Source organism: Carcharhinus amblyrhynchos, chromosome 3 (genome assembly GCF_965287045.1).
Source record: "Carcharhinus amblyrhynchos chromosome 3, sCarAmb.v2.hapA, whole genome shotgun sequence".
NCBI lineage: Eukaryota > Metazoa > Chordata > Chondrichthyes > Carcharhiniformes > Carcharhinidae > Carcharhinus > Carcharhinus amblyrhynchos.
This window is the reverse complement of record NC_137326.1, coordinates 61,639,355-61,659,537: the sequence shown is the minus strand read 5'-3', so window position 1 is coordinate 61,659,537 and position 20,183 is coordinate 61,639,355. Positions and strand designations below refer to the sequence as shown.

Here is a 20,183-nt window from a genome sequence, read left to right as displayed (position 1 = left end):
TTTTGGTAGATTGACCAGGATAGGACTTATTCAGTTAATGGTAGGTTGGGGAGAGTTACAGAACAAAGAGACCTAGGGATACATGTTCATAGCTCCTTGACAGTGGAGTCACAGGTGGACAGAGTGGTGAAGAAGGCATTCGGCATGCTTGGTTTCATTGGTCAGAACATTGAATACAGGAATTGGGACGTTGAATACAGGAGTTGGAAGTTGTACAAGACTCGGATACTGTGTGCAGTTCTGGTCACTGTATTAGAGAAAGGATATTATTAAACTAGAAAGAGTGCAGGAAAGATTTACTAGGATGCTACCGGGACTTGATGGTTTGAGTTATAAGGGGAGGCTGGATAGACTGGGACTTTTTTTTCTGGAGCATAGCAGGCTGAGGGATGACCTTATAGAGGTCTATAAAATAATGAGGGCATAGATAAGTCAGTATCTTATCCCAAAGGTAGGGGGGTCTAAAACTAGAGAGCATAGGTTTAAGGTGAAAGGGAAGAGATACAAAAGTGTCTAGGGGGCAATTGTTTTCACACAAAGGGTGGTGAGTGTCTGGAACCAGCTGCCAGAGGTAGTAGTAGAGGCGGGTACAATTTTATCTTTTTAAAAGCATTTAGAAAGTTACATGGTTAAGATGTGTATAGAGGGAAATGGGCCAAATGCAAGCAATTGGGATTAGCTTCGGGCTTTAAAAAAAAAGGCGGCATGGACAAGTTGGGCCAAAGGGCCTGTTTCCATGCCGTAAACCTTTATGACTCTGAGGTTAGGGGACTGGCCATGATAAATGCCTTGGATTATGGGAATAGAGGGAAAATTGCCCTTTTAGAGGGTCAGTGCAAAGGTGTTGGGTGATTGGTCTCCTTCTGCACTATAAGTATTCTGAATGATTTTGTGTTGCATAGATCCACCCTGTCCAGTAAATTAATTGTTTTGGTTTGCATTGGATATAATTATGAGCAGGATGTGACCTGTACAAAGTCACAATGGATATTAACATGACCAGGCTCTATGTATGAATGTAATAAGGAAATGAGATGTAGAGTCCTTGGTAAAAGGTTGAAAAGGATTGATGACACTGGATACCAGTGTGAATGTAGCTTGAGTACTGCGAACATTGTCTTAATTAAGTCTGACGACGAGATCTGTTCTACAGTGCACTGTGTAATCTGTTAAAGTTTCTGTGGAAAGTCTGACAACATCAGACTTTTTACTGTGTTTACGCCAGTCCAACGCCAGCATACCCACATCAAGTTTCTGTGGGACAGTTCCTGAATGTGATATCCATAGTTTTAGACTAAGAGGTGACAGATTTAAAACGGAAATGAAGAGGAATTACTGCATGCCTTTGGGCAGACTTTGAGTCGTTGTTGCTGATTGCAATCTCTTGACAGCAGCCTGCTATTATCTGATGGAAATATTCAATGGCAGAAATCGGCTTGTACAAACAACTACAACACTTTGTTTCGTTGAGCGGCAAAATGTTGCGTCTTGCTAATTTTAAATCTGAAAACATTCTACGAGCAGAACATTCAGGAATTAATGGAGGGGGAGGAAAGGTGAATTGAATGGAACAGAAAACTTCATCCATTGAACACTAGAAAGTGAAAAAGTGCTTTTTGATGGAAATCTGAATGTATTTAGACCAAACTCCACATCATCTGGGACTCTGATTTCCTCACATCAGGCTTTCTTTCAACCAGCGTTGCAAATCCCAAGGCTCTCTTTCAAGAACTATAAATAGTAATGTTGCATTTATAGGGCAGTAATCTCCTTCTCTTTTCTCTCATGCCTGTCATTTTCTCCTGCATGCGCGCACCCTCTCTCTCTCACTCACACACACACACATACAAACACACACTGCAAATAATGTAGTAGAAAATGGAAATAACGGTGCCACAGTGGATGTCTGTTTGAGTTTAGGGATATTATCCAACTCCATAACCCCTTATCTTTCCTGTTAATTTTATTTGTGACAACCTTTTGGATATCCAGGTGTATTTCACTGATTCCCCTTTTTCTACTCTATTCGATAAAGCCTCAAAAACTCTTCATAAGTTTGTCGAACAGGATTTCCCTTTTGTAAAACCATGTTTTCTTGTTCTAGATGTACTGTGCTTTTCTAAGTGGATTGTAAAGGCTTGCGTAATAATAGATTATAGTCATTTTCCCAATGACTGATGATAGGCTAACTGTCCTGGAGTCCTCTTTTTGCTGTCGCCCCTTCCTTGAGAAACAGACTTATATTTGCCAACTTCCAATCCGTTGGGGCCATTGCCAAATCTAAGGAGGTTTGGAAGATCATAGCTTTTGATGGCCCTCTGCTAGTTTCTGAAACAATCTCAATCCTCACACTTGCAGCTGTTCTTTGCAACCCTAAACACCTTTTAACCTAATACTATCCTTAATTTCCTGAGTGAGTCACATATGGATCTTTCTTGCTGAGTTTTGTAATTCATTGGAATGTATTTTGGTTGAACATTTTAAAATTGCTTCTTTAAATGTTTCCCACTGTTTTTACCACCGTACCTTCAAGCCCATTTACCCAATCAGCTTAGGCAGCTCTTCCATCATTTGTTGTAATTGACTTTGTTTAAGTTTAAGATTCTTGTTTGTGATTGGAGTATGCCACTTTTAAACTTACATGCAATTCAATAGTATTATGATCATCTTTTCCCAGCGGATGTTTTACTCTGACATGACTAACATTGTTTCTTTACACAATACCAGATCTAAGATAGCTTTACCTCTCGTCAATTCCACAACGTATAGCTTCAGCAAACTATCACAAAAATTCGACGCATCTTCTATTCTACCCTTGCCAATGTGATTGTCCCTGTCTATATGAAGATTATTACATTTCCCTTGTTACAAGCTCCAATAATTCCTTGTTCAATGGTATAACAACTATTAGGGGGCCTATAACCTACTCCCACCAGTGTTTTCTGACTCTTGTTGTTCCTAATTTCCATCCGCACTGATTCTACTTCATGATCTTCTGAGGCCAGATCTTTTTTCACTAATGTCCCTCAAGTCATCCTTTATTACCTGGGCTACCACTCCTCCTTTGCAATTCAGTCTTTCCGAAATATTGTGTACCCTGGAATATTTATTTCCTAACCTTGACCCCATTGCAACTATGTCTCTGAAATAACATTCAAATACAAACCTTTTACCTTAGTGTGCCACTAGTTCATCTATCTTATTACTATACTTTTTGTATTCAGATAAAGAACCTTTAATTTCTATTATTACTATTCAGTTACTATTCCGTGCAATGACCTTATGTACTGATGCACAACTAATGTTAAACTCTGTCCCTTCTTGTCTTTCCCATTGCTTCTCTTTAATCATATCATGTAACAATTTCAAGTTTATGGAGTTTCGTTTAGACAAATGCGAGGTGATGCATTTTGGTAGATTGAACCAGGGCAGGACTTACTCAGTTAGTGGTAGGGTACTGGGGAGAGTTACAGAACAAAGAAATCTAGAGGTACATGTTCATAGCTCCTTGAAAGTGGAGTCACAGGTGGACTGAGTGGTGAAGAAGGCATCCGACATGCTTGGTTTAATTGGTCAGAACGCTGAATACAGGAGTTGGGATGATTTGTTGAAGTTGTACAAGACATTGGTAGGCCATACTTGGAATACTGTGTGCAATTCTAGTCACCCTATTACAGAAATTCTAGTCACCCTATAATATAATTTGAACTATGAGGAGAGGCTGAATAAACTAGGCTTGTACTCGTTAGAGTTTAGAAGAATGAGAGGAGATCTCATTGAGACGTATAAGATGTTGAATGGGATGGATGGGATAGAGGTGGAGAGGCTCTTCCCGCTCAGAAAGGACAGTAGGACTAGAGGGCACAGCCTCAAGATAAAGGGGGGGCAGTTTAGAACAGAGTTGAGGAGGAACTTCTTCACTCAAAGGGTGGTGAATCTCTGGAATTCTCTGCCCGTTGAAGTGGTGGAGGCTGCCTCGCTCGATATTTTTAAGACGCGGGTTGATAGGTTTTTGATAGGCAAGGGGATTAAGGGTTATGGGGAGAGGGCGGGAATGTGGAACTGAGCCATGACAGATCAGCCATGATCTTATTGAATGGCGGGGCAGGCTCAAGGGGTTAGATGGCCTACTCCTGCTCCTATTTCTTATGTTCTTATGTTCTTATATTAAACTAGAAAGGGCGCAGAAAAAATTTACCAGGATGCTACCGGGACTTGTTGGATTGAGTTATAAGAAGCTGAATAGACTGGGACTTTTCTCTCTGTAGCGTAGGAGGCTGAGGGGTGACCTTACAGAGGTCTACAAAATAATGAGGGGCATAGACAAGATAGATAGTCAATATCTTTTCCCAAAGATAGAGGAGTCTAAAACTAAAGGGCATAGGGTTAAGGTGAGAGGAGAGAGATACAAAAGTGTCCGGGGGGTCAACTTTTTCACACAGAGGATGGTGAGTGTCTGGAACAAGCTGCCAGAGGTAGTAGAGGCGGGTACAATTTTATCTCTTAAAAAGCATTTAGATAGTTACATGGGTACAATGGGTATAGAGGGATATGGGCCAAATGCGGGCAATTGGGATTAGCTTAGAAGTTTTTAAAAAAAAGGTCGGCATGGACAAGTTGGGCGGAAGGGCCTGTTTCCACGCTGTAAACCACTATGACTGACTGTATAACAGGAGCAGATTCTAGTTGCTGTAATATTTAGTTTTAAAGTAGTAAGTAAATAATTTTTAGTTAAAGTTTCTGTAGCAAAATAAGGTGATTCAGTATTTCCCTTCCCTCACTGTTTTATGCCTATGCACTTGGCACATGAAATATACTGGGTTAGAAATGAACAGAATCATTTATTATAAATCTGATCCCAATAAAGATTACATCATTGCAGCAAACATGAAATGCATCTGATAGTGTTTTGTTAAGATACAATATTGTACATACGTATCAGGACACAATATATTTGAAGTAGAATGCATATTCTTCAAACCACTTGCCAGTTTAGAGGCAGGTTAAAAACCCATGGTCCACTCCCATCCTCACCCATCCATGTCTTTACCTATTGCTGCTCCTGTGATTTCCTGGGAAAAAGTCTGTGCCGAATGCAAGGCATCAGGATGAAAGGGAAAATCCAAACTAAGCACATGTGATGTGTGCAAAGAGCTATAATTAACATAGTGCAGATACCTGCACTTCCCCAGTGTAGGGTATTGATTTTCCACTAAATGGCCCATGGAGCAGAATTACTTATAAACTGACAACAGTACATTCCGGTCTTTGATGTAAAGATTGAGTGCAAAATATCCCTCCATTGCTTTCACTGGGCCTTTGGCTCTCAGTCAGTATGTTGGATTACTCAGGAACACATCTGTTGTGTTTAGACAAGTTTTCCAACTTGAAGCACTGGATGCCCTTTCACCTGATGAACCTAGTGCGTAATTGAAGCATCTGAAAAGATGGAGCTGGTAGAATCTGAGTCAGACTTCAGCTGCAGGATTTTGGGGTTTTTGATCTCTGGGAACTCCTCGCTGACGGCAAGCCGAATTTTGCCATTCTGGCAGTCCTTTACCGGCTCCAAGAACACCACATGTTTGCCACTGCTGACCTTACGGCCAGTGTCGTCATTGCAAGGTGGGGTGGCGGTCAGGATGGAAGACTGGGCACTGCATTCATTTGGCAGAGAGGGAGTTTGTGCTGGCCGACACCAGCAGCGGCATGGAGTCAGGTACAAATACATGAGTACCAAGACCAGACTCACCACACAGCCAAGGAGCGTGGTGAGTCCAGTGTTGAAGCCCTCAGCATCATACTTTTCATAATGCACTGTCACATTGACCTCACGGGACTCATTACGCATCAGTCGCTTGTTGGTTGCCATGCATGTGTAGACACCAGAATGCTCTTTTTGAGCCTTGCGGATCTCCAAGCTTCCATTAGAGTAGAGTTTGAATGTTTCATTGGCACTCTTAGTGTATGTGATCAACTCCTTGCTTGGTGAAATCCACAGATAGGTTGTCTGCTCGTCCTGCAAGCTGGTGTTGCAGCTGATCAGGAGTGATTCCCCAACCACCCCCTTGAAGCTAGCATCTACTATTCCGATCAGGCTGTAAGCTGAAGTACAGTTTTCAAACATGTGGCGGTACTTCAGAAAGCGTAGCGTGGCCTTGGGTTGTCTGTGGGCCAGGCAGGTGTGCTCCTCTCGGAAGTCATGAACAGAATTAAACCCACTCTTCTCCCAGTGCAGGAACATTCTGTACAGAGTACAGTCACACATGAAAGGATTGTTGTGCATGTAGAGGCCATTTTTAATTGTCTGAGGCAACGCAATCACCATGTCAATGGGGATGGAGGACAACCTGTTGGAGGAGATATCCATTATCTTGAGTTGAGGCAGACTGCCCTCCTGTAAGGCATCGAATGGGAAATCAGTCAACAGGTTCCAGCTGAGGTATATCTTCTGTACATTGCTGAGTCTGAGCAGGGCTGCACTGTCTACTCGTGCTATTTGATTGTTGTAAAGTAGCAGCTCTTGCAGGTTGTTCAACTCTTGAAAGAAGTGATTCTCTACTGAGTGAAGCCTATTGGAGGACAGGTCCAAGTGCATGAGCTGGGAGGCATTGTGGAAGGCCCCTGCAGAAATGTGGCGGATGCGATTATGGCTAACTCTGACTGTACCCAGTCGGGGCAGCTGTGCCAGCCAGTTATCCTGCAGCTGGTGCAGGTTGTTGTGACTGAGGTCCAGGCTAGTTGCAGTGGTGGGGAGTCCAGGAGGCACCAGGGACAGGCTCCGACTGACACAGCTCAGCAGATCCGAGGCGCAGATGCACACTGCAGGACAAACATGGAGGCTGTCTCCTGCTCCCTTTGTGAATGACTCTGATAAAAGCAACTCTGTCACCAGTAACCACAGGACCAGTGTTACCATTCCAGAAATACTCATGGTCTAATCCTGGTGCTCCACTTGGAGACACTGCAGTGAGGTTTGCTAGGAGTTAAACAGTCACTTTCATTTCTCAGCAATCTTAACATTTAACCATGAACTCTGAACGGCGCAACAAACCACATACTGCAGGGCTGCTGTTTTCAGGCAAGTTTAGTCAGAGGCATTATAGCTGATGGCATAATGTCCCAGAATTAATTCACATAGGTTACTTGCCTGCAGTACTTGTCTTTAATGAAAGTACTTACAACTAAGATTTTCCTTCAGCATAGTGGCTGTCGTTCCTCTCGGTAGAATTGGTGTTGCTGATAACTCAGGACTTCTCATCTATGCACAATGTTATCAAGAGTATTAAACACTCTTTCTTGTGAACTCTAAGCAGATGAAGTTACACAGGTCATCAACACAAAGTGAATGAGCAAAGCTTCTTGTCCCTGGTGCCACTGCTTCAGTTACTTGTTTTTGTCTGGACAAATCCTTTAATGCCGATTGATGCACCTCAGCACACGGCGATGCATAACTTTCTGCTGTAGACTCGTGATGAAGCAGAAAGCTCCGTGCTGCCCCACAGCCTGTGTATAATTGATCTCTCTCAATGTCTATTTAAACTGGAGTGGATGGGAGGCTCACAGGGGTGGGCAGGGCCTGTTCATGGCGTGTTTCTGATTGGCTGCCCCATTCACTGTTTTAGAAGGTTTCTGTTGCAGTATTGTGCAGCTTCCATTCACCACTAGTGGGTGGAGTTGAACTGTCTGAACTGTTATCTGTGCTTGTTTCTCTGAGGCAATAGTGGAGTCAAAGACAGCAGCTAGCTCCACTGCCAAAGCATAAATTTTACAAGGGTACAGGGACAAGTCTAAGTCTGACGTTGAACATATTCAGATAGAGACTAGTTCTCTGAGTGAAAATACAAAGGGAACTGACCTCACGAGGGCATTGAATTAGGGGCTACTACTTGCTGTAAGGAGTGGAAGCAAGCTTAGTGTTTTAGGACAGGATTAGGGAGTTAACTTGCACTGTTCAGAGACCGTGATCGGACTGCCTCTCACTATAGTCTGCTCAAGGATTAGGTGTGACTCTCTGAATGAGGTGCTATTCTCGAACATTCTCAGTGCACGGTGCAGGCCTCCCAGAGAGATGCTAGGTGAACAAACTGTTCTCAGGTATCTATCTTCATTTTGTGTCTGTATGATAATAGCCCAGTGATTTCTGATCTCTTGCTCACTCCTTGTAGAAAAATATCTGTTACCTGCTCTGTAGGGTTAAAATTAGAGGTTTAATTTTTTGTAGGTGTTGACCCCTTTTCCCTTGTTTCCCCAAATTGGAGCACTCATTTGCTAGCCCCTCCTGCCCTTTTTTTTTGTTCGTAATACATTGCACCTCATGTTACACTACACATGTTTATGATCACAGTGATGTTTTTGGACCCAGAAGCAGTATTGAATCATAGGATAGTTGCAGTACAGACGGAGGCCATTCAGACTGATGTATACTAGTTCTCTTCAGGAGCAACTCAGCTAGTCTCAGTACGAATGATTCTACTTGACCTTGGGTCACCAAGAGTAATGATGTCACTTTTTGCCTCTTTCTGTTTTTTAACAAAATTGCATCAGATAGTTTCTGCTCTCCTTTGGAGACTTGTTTTAGTATCTTTATAGTATCTACAGGTTCCACTGTGGCAGGTGCAGCATCTGCTCAGCAATGCCGTTGATGTGTTTATCATGCTGTGCTGCTGAGTTTGCACTTTGATTGTGTAAAAGAACAGCTAAAAGATGATTGGAACTGTTTTTCAGCTAATACTTTGTCGCAATGTATCAATTGTGGCTCTTGTCTCTATGTCCATTGGTCATGGGTTCAATTCTCACTACTGAGACTTGCTGCCAGTGCTGAGAGAATGCTACATGTCTGTCTCTCAGAATATGTTAATGGTCCAATTACATTATTTGGAAGAAGAGCAGGATATTTCTCTTCAGTGCCTTTGGCAATACTTACATCTCAAAAAGCATAATAAACAGATTCTGTAGGGTCATCATCATATCACTGTTTGTGGGACCTTGCTGTATGCAAACTGCCATGTTTCCTTCACTGCAACAGTGGTTGCAATTCAGAAGTGTTACGTTGGCTGTAAAACATTTTGGGTTGTCCCTGAACACATAAAAATTCAATATTTTCACATGCAGCATGTATATAGTAACACTTGGGAATTCAGTTTGTAATGCCAAGGAACATGCATATATCAACACAAAGGGCTGTGGGGTTAGGTTTTCCATCAACGAGTCCTTTCCCAACACAGCTCTGCTGCCAATCAATCTGTTTGGGTACACAATGGGCTGTGTACGAATACATTGCTCAAGCCTCTATTCATACAGATCTCAAGAAAATGGAAAATTCTGGTCTTTGTTGTTTCTGGATGGAGTTCAGAAATACAACAACTGCCCTTCAAAGGCTGATGTGAACTTATCAGGATAACTGCAAAGGCATAAACCTCCCTTGATCTAATTAAATAAAACATGTTTGGAATTGTACCCTACAAGTTAGCTAGGCAATGGGAGCCTTATAAAAGAGAATCTTAGTATCTGATAGTCATTTACCCTTCAGATTGTTTGTTTGTTTGTTTGTTCCTTCTCTCTACTTATCTGGCCAGCTTTTATCTCAATCGTTTTATGCCCAAACACTGATTGAAGTCAATAGCAGGATAAGACTTTAAAAGCCATGATGTGAGTTCCCAACCCACAACCTTTTTGCAGAGCTGTTATAGCAAGCTGGGACATCACGAAGGAACAGTGTTCTTGGACAATGACAAAATAGGAACCTGAGCTCCCGGATGGTGGCTTGAGTTGATTTTCACAGTAATTTGTATTGAAAACTGATCAATATAAAATGATTCCTCTCCCTGTTCAGAGATAGAGTAAATTTGCCTCCTGTTCTGGTGGTTTCTGAGTATTATTGTGGTTGCTTTATTCAGTATAGCAGTGCTGCGTAATTTCCAGTTGAATTTTGGCTCATAGATTAAAAAGATATTTATAAGCACTTGCTGTCAAAGTATTTTGTATCAACAGTGAATATTCAGTATACTCTGTAATGTGAAACCTGGCGTGACTTCCATTGTCTGTGTGGTGCCTGCTCAATAGTTGGCAAGTTTCTCAATGACATTCAAAAGAGACAGAGGAATTGAATAGCACTTCAACAAGGGCAGGCAGGGTAATATAAAAGCAAAATGCTGCAGATGTTAGAAATATGAACTAAAATGAAATGCTGGAAATATTCAGCATGTCTGGCAGCATCTGTAGAGAGAAACACAGAGTTAACGTTTCACGTTGAATATGACATTTCATATTTCCAGCACTTAGTTTTATTTTATATAGGATACTAGTTTTTTTTTGATCCTTTTAATTTTTGCATATTTCCTGAAGAAGCTGGCTCTGGTTGATAGTCAATGCCACAGATACTATCCACCCTCCAGTCCTTCAACCAAAGGGCTTTCTGGGTGAGTCCAGTGCAAACAGGATATTCAACTGTAGGAAACTTGCTGCCATAACAGCATACATTCATGCATTGCAGCATGATTTCCCACATGCTGATTAGGAAGGCTCATTTCTACTGTCTGTCCCTGCCATCCAAGAATCCCAATGCCAAAGTAACCCCAAATGCAAACCCATCTGAAACTGCAGACTGAGTCGGGGAATTCTTATGGTCTGTATAATTCAGTGCTACACTAGGTAGCATTCTTAACAGCTGGATAATCAGATGAGACTCGGTGTAGAGTTTTAATAGTTGTACAAATGATAATTAAACCAGTAGAAGTTACAATATGCTCCAGGGAGCAATAGGTCAAACGGCGCATGTGCGTTTGGGTCCACAGATCTACTCATTTATGATTCTGTACATATTAAGTTGCTGAATTTAAGAAGATTGAGGCAGAGATGTTGAACTTTCTACATAGCCAGAACCAATCAATCACTCCATCTCTTCCCTTGTGGATCTAAAAGAACCAGGGAGGAGATTATTTACTTAGCAAATAATGATGGTCTGTAATGCACTGCCTGAAAGTGTAATGGAAACAAATTCTAATTGTAATATTTAAGAGGAAATTGGATACTTACTGGAAAAGGAACAGATAACAGAGCTCTGGGGAAAGAGCACGGGAGTGACTGTTTGAAATATCTGGGACAGGCTTGATGGTGTGAAAAGGAGCAGAAGGAGGCCATTCATTCTATGTGGTGACTCTCCTTTCACTTAGTTACCCAGCAGTTCTCACTTGGCTATTGATACAGGTTTCTGATAATAGTTAACAGAAGGCATATGTTTCTTCACAAATTAATCTTCCATTTGTTTGCTTTGATATTTATAATTGATTCCACAGCTGTTGCACAGGTTGTTCAGTACCTATTTAAGATTACAATCTGGAGGAATAAGAATTTTATAGGGGTGCTGAATCTTGGTGTTATTATTAACCCCAAGTTCACTTTCTTCATAGAATCGTAGAACCCTACAGTGCAGAAAGAGGCCCTGCGGCCCATCGAGTCAGCACTGACCATAATCCCACCCAGGCCCTACCCCCATATCCCTACACATTTACCCTCTAACACATTAATCCCTCTAACCTACACATCCCAGGACACTAAGGGGCAATTTTAGCATGGCCAATCAACCTGACCTGCACATCTTTGGATTGTGGGAGGAATCCGGAGCACCCAGAGGAAACCCACACAGACATGAGGAGAATGTGCAAACTCCACACAGACAGTGACCCGAGCCAGAGAATCGAGCCCAGGTCCCTGGAGCTGTGAAGCAGCAGTGCTAACCACTGTGCTATCGTGCTGCTATGATTCTACTTTCTCCATCCAACATCATATACATTACCAAGACTCCTTCCACTGACAGCCATGTCATCGCCCACACCCTAAACCACCTTCCTACATCTTGTTACTGGTTTCTGTAGATATTGCATGGCATGAATGGTAGATTGTGTTTTACAATTGGGAGTTAAAGGAGCAGCAAACCCACCCAGAGACACCATCTTGTGTTTAATGCCCACTGAACTAGAGTTCATTCTGGAGAGACTGGAGACCCTGGCATGTGACCGGTGTGTCACACACCTGTAGGCAAGTATCACCTGTAGGCAAGACACTGTTTTCCAAGCATAAAGTGCATAAAATTGACCCTAAAAGGGAAACCATAATTATAAATACACGTTGGAAAATTTACCATGTTTATGTGTCTAATTCGGATTACAATTGTCAGCTCCATTTATTCGAATGGTGGGTTCAGTTTACCTTTAACTATAATTAAATCTAGTCACATGATTGAGGCTTCTTCTTTTGGCTGGTGTTGCTCATCTTTGCCAACTATTGTTGGCTGCTCCAAAACTCTCTGTATCTTCTGAGGTCTGGCGGATTGAAGCAGTCTCAGCTTATTGCCTCAACACTGACAGCTTAGCTACCAATGATTCATAAATAACTATTGTTGTCTTTGGTACACTGCAAACGTCATTTGAGATTTATACTATATTGGAAGCTTGTTTTGAAGTCCAAGGTTCCCTTGCCTTGTCCCACAGCACACCATCTGTAGTAGTTTCTAACAGCTGTTTGGCTATTGCTGGCAAATTGTCCTGCAGTAGCTATTTGGCAAAAGAAAATTAATTCAATGCAAATTGTTTTCCTGGTGACGCTAGAATCACATCAGAATCTCAGAAACTTCACAGTGAATGTGGAAAAGCAACTTACATTTGTATAACTTCTTTCATGACTTTGGCACACCAAAAAGTACAGGACAAGCAATGAAGCATTTTCTGAAGTGTAGTCACTATCAAAATGTAGGAAAGACAGCTCAGATCATGCACAGCAAGATCTCACAAGATCCCAGATTTTCAGCAATCTGAAAATGAGCAGGTAATCTGTTTTGGTATTGTTGGTTGAGGAATATAAATTGGTGCCTTCAACAATGCAGCACTCAGTGGTACAGTGGAGTGCCAGCTTAGATTATGAGTTTAAACCAATAACCTTCTGTTTCAGGCAATTATACTTCCACTAAGCCATGGCTGACTTATTGAGTGATATAAGGGGGAGGGAGGTAGGTGTACCACATCCAAGCTAAAACGGAGCAGGGTTAGATTTAAGAGGGTTTGGATGAGAATTGAGCAGTACAGAGAAATAAAAGGTGAGAGTAAGGACTTTGAGGTGGGAAAGGTCAGTACACTATACAAACAATTGAAGAGGAACTACTGGACGATGTGTAATACCATCGTGCCCCAGACCCAGGAGAGAGTGGTACCAGGTAGATTGACTGCCATGGTAGATGTTTGAAAAAAGCTTGGAGGATAATTGATGGTGTCAATGGTAGTAGAGATATTGAGAATATAGGATTAGGTCATTCAGCCCTTCAGTGCTGTTCTGCTATTCAAGTACATCATGCCTAATCTGTACCTCAGCTCCATTTACCCATCTTTATTCCATAACCCTTGTTAAATTTACCCAGTAAAAAATATCAATCTCGGACTGGACTCTTCCAGTTGACTCCCATCTCAACATTTTTGGGAAGAGAATTGCAGACTTTAGCTCCCCTTTATGTGAGAAAGTAATTCTTGATTTTACTCCTGAGTGGCTTACATTGTAAAACCTCATTCTAAATTTCTAGAGGAAATAGTTCCTTTCTTTCTGTCTTATTGAATTTCTTTAGTATGTTAAATACCTTATTTAATCAGCTCAGTTGTCAAATCTCAAAGGAATTTAAAACAAGTTTTATGCAACCTGCCTTTATAATTATGTGCCCAAAACACATTGAATGATATAGTGCAGAAGGAGACCACCATGATAAAGTTGGCCAATTCACTCACTTGCTCTTTCCTCACAGCCCTCTCTTATGTTCCCCTTCATGTATTTATCCAATTCCCTTTATAAAATCATTTTGAATCTGTTTCCAGCATCATTTCAGGTCACAACAACTCACTGTGTATAAAAATGTTTCCATTTGACCTCTGGTTCTTTTGTCAGTCAGTTTACATCCTCCAGTTCCTGCCTCTTCAGCTGGAAATGTCTTCACCTTATTGACATGATCAAAGTAATTCTCTCCACCTCATTCCTGGTACATAAGAACATAAGAAATAGGAGCAGGAGTAGGCCATCTAGCCCTTCGAGCCTGCCCCGCCATTCAATAAGATCATGGCTGATCTGTCGTGGCTCAGTTCCACATTCCCGCCCTCTCCCCATAACCCTTAATCCCCTCGCTTATCAAAAACCCATCAACCCGCGTCTTAAAAATATTTCGCGAGGCAGCCTCCACCACTTCAACGGGTAGAGAATTCCAGAGATTCACCACCCTTTGAGTGAAGAAGTTCCTCCTCAACTACGTTCTAAACCGCCCCCCCTTTATCTTGAGGCTGTGCCCCCTAGTCCTACTGTCCTTTCTGAGCGGGAAGAGTCTCTCCACCTCTATCCTATCCATCCCATTCATCACCTTATACGTCTCAATGAGATCTCCCCTCATTCTTCTAAACTCTAACGAGTACAAGCCTAGTTTATTCAGCGTCTCCTCATAGCTCAACCCCCTCAACTCCGGTATCAGCCTAGTAAACCTCCTTTGCACTCCCTCCAAGGCCAAAATATCCTTGCGTAAGTGCGGCGACCAAAACTGCACACAGTACTCCAGCTGCGGCCTCACCAATGCCCTATACAGCTGCAGCAAGACCTCCCTACTTTTATATTCAATCCCCCTCGCTATGAAGGCCAGCATCCCATTAGCCTTCCTGACCACCTGCTGCACCTGCAGGCTGGGTTTTTGCGACTCATGCACAAGGACCCCGAGGTCCCTCTGCACCGCCGCCTGCTGCAGTTTTTCGCCACGCAAGTAATAGGCCTTCCTACCATTATTCCTACCAAAGTGGACTACCTTGCACTTGCCAACATTAAATTCCATTTGCCAGTTCCTGGTCCATTCGCCCAGCCTATCTAGATTCTTCTGCAGACTCTCCACACCCTCCGCACAATTTGCCATTCCCCCAATCTTGGTGTCATCAGCAAATTTCGACACCATACACTCGGTTCCCTCCTCCAGATCATCTATATAAATGGTAAATAGCTGAGGCCCCAGCACCGACCCCTGGGGCACTCCACTAGTCACCAACCGCCAATCCGAATAGCACCCATTAACCCCCACTCTCTGCCTCCTATTTGACAACCAATCCTCTATCCACGCTAACACCCTACCCCCAACTCCATGCCCCCTTACCTTCTGCAATAACCTCTCTGGTACTTCTCTGGTGAATCTCTTCTGCATCTCCTCTAAAGTCTGGTGTCCAGAATTGAAGATTACAGCTGAGTTGAGGCCGAACCAACATTTTATAAAGGTTAGCATAACTTCTATTAATGAAGCCAAGGATCCCATACACTTTTTAACAGCCTTCTCAACTTATCCTGCCATCGTCAAAGATTTGTGCCTCATTTCCTGCATCCATGTAAATTGTACTATTTTGTTTATGTTGCTTCTTCTCATTCCTCCAATAAAACATATCACTGTATGTTTGGTGATATGTGTTTGTCCATTTCACCAGTCTGTGTCTTCCTAAAAACTGTTATTATCCATTTCATTGTTTCTGCATTTCCAGATTTCATATCACCTGAAAACTTTGAAACCTGTATACTCAGGTTCAGAATACCTAACAAAGAGAGCACTGGTCCTAATACCAACGATGGGGAAGCAGAAATGTGTATTTTCCTCTATCTGAGAAACAATCGTTCCTCCTATTCTCTGCTTTCTGTCCCTTAGTCTATGTTGTACGTATGATTCCATTGCTCCTTTAATCCCATGGGCTTTAACAGTGCCAGGAAATCTATTATGTGATACTTTGTCAGATTTCTTTCGAAAATCCCTCTACCCAATGACTCATCAATAAACTCATTCAGATTAACCAAGTACAATTTGCCTTCAACAAATCTGTGCTGACTTTTATTTATCATCCCATATTTTTCCAAATGCCAATTCATTTTATTCTGGGTTATTGTCTAGAATATTTTCCTCTGGGTTATTGTATAGAACATTTTCCTCACCACTAGCATTAGGCTGACTGGCCTGTAGTTTGTTAAAGATAAAAAGGGACAAAGAGTTGCAGGCTGTATCACTGGTGACTTTATGACTTTGTAAACTAACATCTGAGCTGGGCACATGTGTGGTATTTGAAGACACTATTAATGTTTGGCAACCCAAGCCTGATTTACTCGTGGAAAACAGTGAAATAGACTTGTCACTGAAGACTAATTTTCTTCCCACTCAACTCCAGGTAACTATGCAGCCAATTATATAATTGGTAATATCGTCCTCAGTGAACACCTATCAAGAAGTTACCAAATGAATGAATTGGAGCAGGAGTAGGCCCTCAAGTTTACTCCACCATTCAGTAAGATCATGGTTGATCTAATTGTGGCCTCAGTTCCAATTTTTCCTACCCTAGATAACCTTTGACTGTCTAATATAAAAGCAAAATACTGCAGATGTTGGAATCTGAAACAAAAACACAAAATGCTGGAAAATCTCAGCAGTCTGAAAACATCTGTGGAGAGAGAATAGAACCAACATTTTGTCAGGATGACCCTTCCCAGTTCGTCAGTCACAAACCTGTCTACATCTGCTTTTAAAATATTCATTGGCCCTGTCTTTGCAGCTCTTAGATGAAGAGAGGCCTAAAGATTCACAACCTTTGAAGAGAAGAAGTTTGTTTTCATCTGCGTTTCAAATTGTGTCCCCTAGTTCTAGTCTCTGTCACAAGGGGAAACATTGTTTCAGCATCTATAATGGAAAGCAGTATGATTTTAACTGGCCAAACTCTGCACATGCTGCCCATGTTTTGGGATCCTAACCATATCTCTTTGAATCCAGAATCGTCGAACACCTACAGTGCAGATGAAGGCCATTCAGCCCACCAACTCTTTGACAGAGTATCGTACCCAGGCCTTTGCTCCAACCTTCTCCATGTAACCCCACACATTTTTATGGCTAATCCACTTAACGTACATATCCTGGGACACTAAGGGAAAATTTATTGTAGTCAATCCACCTAATCTGCACATCTTTGGACCATGGGAGGAAACTGGAGCATCCAGAGAAAATCCTCAGACACTGGGAGAACATGCAAACGCTACATAGTCACCCAAGGCTAGAATTGAACCTGGCTCCCTGGCACTGTGACTACTCGTACACTCATTGGGCTTAGATTAGTGAAACACATCTTTATGGTATGGAGGGTACATATGGACAAACAGAGACATTCTGGGTGGCAGCCTGGCTCAGTGGTATCACTTATCTCTGAGTCAAAGATTACGGATTCAAATCCTGCTCCTGATGTGTAAGTATATAATCAAGGCTGACACTATAGAGTAGTACTGAGGAATGAGATGTTAAGCAGAAACTCTGTTTGCCCTCTAAGGTAAATGTTAAAGGTCCCATGACACTTCTGAAGGGGAGAAAATAATTTCTCCTTTTCCTCAACCAACATCACTGAAACAGATTCTTTGGTCGTTATCACAGTGCTGTTCATTCACAAATTGACTGCATGTTTCCTACACTGCAACAGTAAAGCACTTCGGGATTTTCTGAAGTTGTGAAGATGCTATGTAAGTGAAAGTCTTTCCTTCTTTCCACATGGTGAAATTTTTCAGTAGCTTGGTTCAGAAGTTCTTAGTGATTTGTTTCTTCATGTACAATTACCAAATGACCAAAAAAAATCTGGTATCAAATAGGAATGAAATTATAGGTAGAGGTTAATAAGTTAGATTGAATTCAGTCAAAAATGGAAAAGCAAAAAGCTTTTCCCATTTTTAAATGTTGTAGAGTTTTTTTTTGACTCTGAACAAGGGTGGAAATGCAGTGTCAGCAGGTTAATACATGGTAATGTGTGGTCCACATCTTCTGATAAGGATCAGAACCTCTGTGTCCCACCCTGATCAGACCAAAAAAAATCCACTTAGCTTCCTCTGATTTTTTTCTGGGCAATCTTCCTAAAGAGGATCCTTCCAAACTAACTCAACGCAGGAAACTTTGGAGAGAGCAGCCGAAGCCATGCTCCTTTTGCAGCACTAGCAGCTTATTCTGGTAACCAATGAGTTTCAATAACCCAAAGCTATGGAGAGAAGGTAAGGAATGGGTAAGCTAAATAGGTAAGAAGAAGGGTAAGTAAGTTATGTGGTAAGGGATAGAGTAGGTGAGATAAGGGGGGTGGGGGTGTAAAGTAAGTGGGTAAGGTAACACAGTGGCTAGGTGGTTGAAGGCTTAAGGTGGAGTGGTTGGTTTGGGTGATGGGGGGGAAATCGGGTGGTGATGTCTCGTCAGGTTGTGGGTGGGAGTCAGGGTCCAAGGGGTAGGTTGAGAGGGTAGGTTGAGAGGGTAAGCCTATAATTTTTCTGTCTAACATTCCCTAAGTAACTATCCAGGTAAGTAAATTCAAAGTATCTAAATCACTCGGAGTTGGAGACTGTTTTGGAGAGTCCAGGAGAGCAGGAGAATTCCCCATTGGAAGTTCAAACTTCAATTCCCACGGAGTGACGGCATTAGGACTGCCAAGGAATTCCATAGCATATCTTGGACAGTGGGTACATCCAGTCTTCAACAATCCTGAGACTGGAAGACCTGGGCCATGGAGTTGCAGGAAAGGATTTATAACCTGTTGTCAAAATGATTGTTTTTTTTCAATCGGTGGAATTATTTGCTATTAACACTCCATACTGTGTAAATTCTAAATGTTTAAATTCTGGTCCTTTCATAGGAAAATCATGCAAGTGAAAAGAAAGAAAAAAGAAACAATGACTAGTTTTTGTTTCACATATAGATGAAATTACAGAGATAAAATGTAGTGGATTAGCGCAGAGTTCTTTATTATTGTACTTAAACAACACAGCCAAATAGGCCAAATGTGCCTATACAATAGGAATGTATCTGTCACTATTGTTGTGGGATATAGAAATTGCTCTGTATGCTGGGAGCAATGATTAGCTCCTTTGTGTGCTGACCATCCTTTTAGCCACTGTGTCAGAAATGACTAGAACAAAATTTATTTCATCATGTTTTACTCTTGGGACCCAGTGTCATATTCCCTCAGCATGGATCTAACCAAACACCTCAGAAGATACAATCCTTTACTCGAGCCCATTTTCATCCATTGTTCAGACTAAGCCAGCAGATGAAAAACTAGGTGAAGACTGACTTTGTTTAATAGATTTGCACCATTTTGCAGATCTAGGATTCCATTCACGCTCCATCATTCTTATTCTTCAGGTCATGGGAAGTTTCTAATTTATCATCAAATGAATCCAAACTTGGATCTCCTGAAGAGCTGTCAACATGGTGTTGTTTTGAGTTCTCTTATCAGCAATGTCCAGTGAATTATGGTAATAGTAAATTGGAAAATGAATCCTTGTTTTCATATTTCCATACAATCATCACAGTTAGGCTAGTGAAAATCAAGGAGTAAAAACAAAAGTTGGTGAACTTCAAGGGTTGGACCTGAAATGTTATCCAATCTTTATGCAGTGTTATTTGCCTGTTATTTTCATTCAATCAAATGTTTGTAAAACACTGTTTGGGATTCAACTGGGGTACTTGTGGTCAAAACTGGGGACCACGCTTTCAGAAGGATATGAAAACTTTAGAGAGGGTGCAGGAAAGATTTACAATGTTCCTTGCAATGTGGGAGGTCAGTTAAGTGGATAGATTACAGGTTGTTCTCCTTTGAGAACAAATTTGAGATGATATTTGGTGCAACACGGTGGCACAGTGGTTAGCAGTACTGCCTCACAGCACCAGGGACCTGGGTTCAATTCCAGCCTTGGGTGATTGTCTATGTCGAGGTTCCACTTTTCCCTGTGTCTGAGTAGGTTTCCTCCAGGTACTCCAGTTTCCTCCCACAGTCCAAAGATGTGCAGGTTAGGCGGATTGGCCATGGTAATTTGTCCCTTAGTGTCCCAATATGTGTAGATTAGGGGAATTAGCAGGGTAAATATATGGGGTTACAGGGATGGGGACTGGGTGGGATTGTTGCCGATGGGCTGAATGACCTCCTGCACTGTAGGGATTCTAGGATGCTAGGATGATGATGTTCGTAACATTGAGGAGTCTGGACAGTGTAGGTGGAAGAAGTGGTTACTGTTGGTGGAAAGGTTAGGAACCAGATGACACTTTAAGATGATTTGCAAAAGAACCAAAAGCAACATGAGGAAAAACCCGTCTACACAGTGAGCGGTTAGGATCTAGAATGCATGACTTGAGA

The 20,183-nt window shown here is 41.9% G+C and overlaps 2 protein-coding genes across 2 annotated transcripts in view; one reads left to right on the top strand and one right to left on the bottom strand.

Annotated features, from left to right (window-relative positions):
• The window catches only part of rnf123 (ring finger protein 123), a 394,669-nt gene that overhangs the window by 314,268 nt on the left and 60,218 nt on the right, over positions 1 to 20,183 (top strand). The gene's annotated exons all lie outside the window — the stretch shown is intronic.
• On the bottom strand, positions 4,790 to 7,488 carry amigo3 (adhesion molecule with Ig-like domain 3). The gene has a single exon (XM_080184620.1). It carries the CDS (start codon positions 6,929 to 6,931, stop codon positions 5,420 to 5,422), a length of 1,512 nt encoding a protein of 503 aa, XP_080040746.1. The 5' UTR covers positions 6,932 to 7,488; the 3' UTR covers positions 4,790 to 5,419.